At 47.5% G+C, this 5,000-nt stretch overlaps 1 protein-coding gene across 1 annotated transcript in view; it reads right to left on the bottom strand.

Moving 5' to 3' along the window:
* Positions 1-5,000, bottom strand: part of LOC128684665 (glutamate receptor ionotropic, NMDA 2B-like) — a 485,156-nt gene that overhangs the window by 324,769 nt on the left and 155,387 nt on the right. Inside the window, 1 exon segment of the mRNA XM_070104488.1 lies at positions 1,930-2,085. Coding sequence (XP_069960589.1) covers positions 1,930-2,085 — 156 coding nt within the window.

Raw genomic sequence — 5,000 nt, 5'->3', positions numbered from 1 at the left:
GGTTGTAAAAAAGCTAGTCATCTCCCCTTCCGTTCCCTCCCATCCCCCTTCCCTCCCTTCCTCCCCTCCCCATCCCTCCTCCCTCCCCCTTCACTCCCCCTCCCTCGTCATCATTCCTGCTTCTTGGATGCGTTTAATATCGCGGAAATTGATGGTGCGTCCACGCTTTCCTGTCTTCTTTCCGCCTTCCCAGGGAGATGGGGGAGGGAGAGAGGGAGAGGGAAGGGGAGGGGAGAGAGTGAGAGGGAAGGGGAGGGGGAGGGGAGGGAGAGAGGGAGAGGGAAGGGGAGGGGAGAGAGTGAGAGGGAAGGGGAGGGGAGGGAGAGAAGGAGAGGGAAGGGGAGGGGGAGAGAGTGAGAGGGAAGGGGAGGGGGAGGGGAGGGAGAGAGAGAGGGGAGGAAGAAGAGGAGGGGAGAGGGATAATTGAATGCCATAAACTTGTTGAAAACTGAGGTGGGAACAACACTGTCCCAACACTTGTGACACTTGTACTCCTGTATAGTGTTCTTGACAATGGTACTCTTGACAATGATACTCTTGACAATGATACTCTTGACAATGATACTCTTGACAATGATACTCTTGACAATGATACTCTTGACAATGATACTCTTGACAATGATACTCTTGACAATGATACTCTTGACAATGATACAATGACTGAACAATGATACTCTTGACAATGATACTCTTGACAATGATACTCTTGACAATGATACTCTTGACAATGATACTTCTTGACGATATGACAATAGTACTGACAATGATATACTGCAAGGTATCGACAATGATACTTTGACAATGATACTTTGACAATATGATACTGACAATAGGTAATTTTGACAATGTACTTTTGACAATGGTAATTTTGACAAAGGTACTTTGATAATAGTACTTGATAATGGTACTTTGACAAAGGTATTTTGATAAAGGTATTTGACAAAGGTACTTGACAAAGGCATTTTGACAAAGGTATTTTGACAAAGGTGTTTTACTCTTTGATTAAAGGTATTTTCTTGACAATAGTACTCTTGACAATGGTACTCTTGACAAAGGTACTCTTGACAAAGGTACTCTTGACAAAGGTACTCTTGACAAAGGTACTCTTGACAAAGGTACTCTTGACAATAGTACTCTTGACAAAGGTACTCTTGACAAAGGTACTCTTGACAATGGTACACTTGACAATGGTACTCTTGATAAAGGTACTCTTGACAATGGTGCTCTTGACATAGGTACTCTTGACAAAGATACTCTTGACAATGGTACTCTTAACAAAGGTACTCTTGACCAAAGTACTCTTGACAATGGTACTCTTGACAAAAGTACTCTGACAAAGGTACTCTTGACAAACGTACTCTTGACAAAGGTACTTTTGACAAAGGTACTCTTCACAAAGGTACTCTTTACAAAGGTACTCTTGACAAAGGTACTCTTGACAAAGGTACTCTTAACAAAGGTACTCTTTACAAAGGTACTCTTGACAAAGGTACTCTTGACAAAGGTACTCTGGCAAAGGTACTTTTGAGAAATGTACTCTTGACAAAGGTACTCTTGACAAAGGTGTTCTTGACAAAGGTTCTCTTGACAATGGTACTCTTGACAAAGAAACTCTTGACAATGGTACTTTTCACAAAAGTACTCATGACAAAGGTACTCTTGACAAAGGTGCTCTTGACAAACGTGCTCCTAACAAAGATACTCTTGACAAAGGTACTCTTGACAAAGGTGCTCTTAACAAAGGTACTCTTGACAAAGGTTTCTCTTAGGCAATGGTATCTTCTAATTATGCTCACATGTCTCTCCATATCTCCCATTTCTCTCTCTCTCTCTCTCTCTCTCTCCCCCCTTCCCCCTATCTTTCTCCCACCTACCAGTAACCCCATCTCTCCCCTCTCTCCCTGCCTCCCCTCCCTGCTCAGTACTCACAGGTGGGGGAGGGGTTGATGTCCATATTGATGGTGACATCAGTGACGTTGGAAGTCTTCATGAAGTTGAGGTTAAGCTTGCTGAGAGAGCTGATAGCGTCGTTGATAGCTTTCTGGTACACTCGCTGACGGAAGAGTGTCTTGGGGTGGATGATACCTGTAAGCAGAGAGACCAGGGGGAGATTACTGATGGGAAGAGACATGGGGAGGTTACTTACTGATGGGGGGAGACATGGGGAGGTTACTTACTGATGGGGGAGACATGGGGAGGTTACTTACTGATGGAGGAGACATGGATAGGTTACTTACTGATGGGGGAGACATGGGGAGGTTACTTACTGATGGGGGGAGACATGGGGAGGTTACTTACTGATGGAGGAGACATGGATAGGTTACTTACTGATGGGGGAGACATGGGGAGGTTACTTACTGATGGGGGAGACATGGGGAGGTTACTTACTGATGGGGGAGACATGGATAGGTTACTTACTGATGGGGGAGACATGGGGAGGTTACTTACTGATGGGGAGACATGGATAGGTTACTTACTGATGGGGAGAGACATGGGGAGGTTACTTACTGATGGGGGGAGACATTGGGAGGTTACTTACTGATGGGGGAGACATGGATAGGTTACTTACTGATGGGGGAGACATGGGGAGGTTACTTACTGATGGGGGAGACATGGGGAGGTTACTTACTGATGGGGGAGACATGGATAGGTTACTTGCTGATGGGGGAGACATGGGGAGGTTACTTACTGATGGGGAGACATGGGAGGTTACTTACTGATGGGGGAGATATGGGGAGGTTACTTACTGATGGGGAGAGACATGGGGAGGTTACTTACTGATGGGGGAGACATGGATAGGTTACTTACTGATGGGGGAGACATGGGGAGGTTACTTACTGATGGGGGGGAGACATGGGAGGTTACTTACTGATTGGGGAGACATGGGGAGGTTACTTGCTGATGGGGGAGACATGGGGAGGTTACTTACTGATGGGGGAGACATCGGGAGGTTACTTACTGATGGGGGAGATATGGATAGGTTACTTACTGATGGGGAGAGACATGGGGAGGTTACTTACTGATGGGGGAGACATGGATAGGTTACTTACTGATGGGGGAGACATGGGGAGGTTACTTACTGATGGGGGGAGACATGGGGAGGTTACTTACTGATTGGGGAGACATGGGGAGGTTACTTACTGATGGGGGAGACATGGATAGGTTACTTACTGATGGGGAGAGACATGGGGAGGTTACTTACTGATGGAGGAGACATGGATAGGTTACTTACTGATGGGGGAGACATGGGGAGGTTAATTACTGATGGGGGGAGACATGGGGAGGTTACTTACTGATGGGGGAGACATGGGGAGGTTACTTACTGATGGGGGAGACATGGGGAGGTTACTTACTGATGGGGGAGACATGGGGAGGTTACTTACTGATGGGGGAGACACGGATAGGTTACTTACTGATGGGGGAGACATGGGGAGGTTACTTACTGATGGGGGAGACATGGATAGGTTACTTACTGATGGGGAGAGACATGGGGAGGTTACTTACTGATGGGGGGAGACATTGGGAGGTTACTTACTGATGGGGGAGACATGGATAGGTTACTTACTGATGGGGGAGACATGGGGAGGTTACTTACTGATGGGGGAGACATGGGGAGGTTACTTACTGATGGGGAGACATGGATAGGTTACTTACTGATGGGGGAGACATGGGGGAGGTTACTTACTGATGGGGGAGACATGGATAGGGAGGGGAGAGACATGGGGAGGTTTACTTACTGATGGGGGAGATATGGGAGGTTACTTACTGATGGGGGAGACATGGGGAGGTTACTTACTGATGGGGGAGACATGGGGATAGGTTACTTACTGATGGGGGAGACATGGGGAGGTTACTTACTGATGGGGGAGACATGGGGAGGTTACTTACTGATTGGGGAGACATGGGGATGTTACTTACTGATGGGGGAGACATGGATAGGTTACTTACTGATGGGGAGAGATATGGGGAGGTTACTTACTGATGGAGGAGACATGGATAGGTTACTTACTGATGGGGGAGACATGGGGAGGTTACTTACTGATGGGGGAGACATGGGGAGGTTACTTACTGATGGGGGAGACATGGGGAGGTTACTTACTGATTGGGGAGACATGGGGAGGTTACTTACTGATGGGGGAGACATGGATAGGTTACTTACTGATGGGGGAGACATGGGGAGGTTACTTACTGATGGGGGAGACATGGGGAGGTTACTTACTGATGGGGGAGACATGGGGAGGTTACTTACTGATTGGGGAGACATGGGGAGGTTACTTACTGATGGGAGAGACATGGATAGGTTACTTACTGATGGGGAGAGACATGGGGAGGTTACTTACTGATGGAGGAGACAAAAATAGGTTACTTACTGATGGGGGAGACATGGGGAGGTTACTTACTGATGGGGGGAGACATGGGGAGGTTACTTACTGATGGAGGAGACATGGATAGGTTACTTACTGATGGGGGAGACATGGATAGGTTACTTACTGATGGGGGAGACATGGGGAGGTTACTTACTGATGGGGGAGACATGGATAGGTTACTTACTGATGGGGGAGACATGGGGAGGTTACTTACTGATGGGGGAGACATGGATAGGTTACTTACTGATGGGGGAGACATGGGGAGGTTACTTACTGATGGGGGAGACATAGGGAGGTTACTTACTGATGGGGGAGACATGGATAGGTTACTTACTGATGGGGGAGACATGGGGAGGTTACTTACTGATGGGGGAGACATAGGGAGGTTACTTACTGATGGGGGAGATATGGATAGGTTACTTACTGATGGGGGAGACATGGGGAGGTTACTTACTGATGGGGGAGACATGGATAGGTTACTTACTGATGGGGGAGACATGGGGAGGTTACTTACTGATGGGGGAGACATGGGGAGGTTACTTACTGATTGGGGAGACATGGGGAGGTTACTTACTGATGGGGGAGACATGGATAGGTTACTTACTGATGGGGAGAGACATGGGGAGGTTACTT

This window comes from Cherax quadricarinatus, chromosome 5, assembly GCF_038502225.1.
Source record: "Cherax quadricarinatus isolate ZL_2023a chromosome 5, ASM3850222v1, whole genome shotgun sequence".
In the NCBI taxonomy this organism is placed as follows: Eukaryota; Metazoa; Arthropoda; class Malacostraca; order Decapoda; family Parastacidae; genus Cherax; species Cherax quadricarinatus.
Note: the sequence above shows the minus strand (reverse complement) of the source record. Positions and strands in the feature narration are given on the sequence as shown.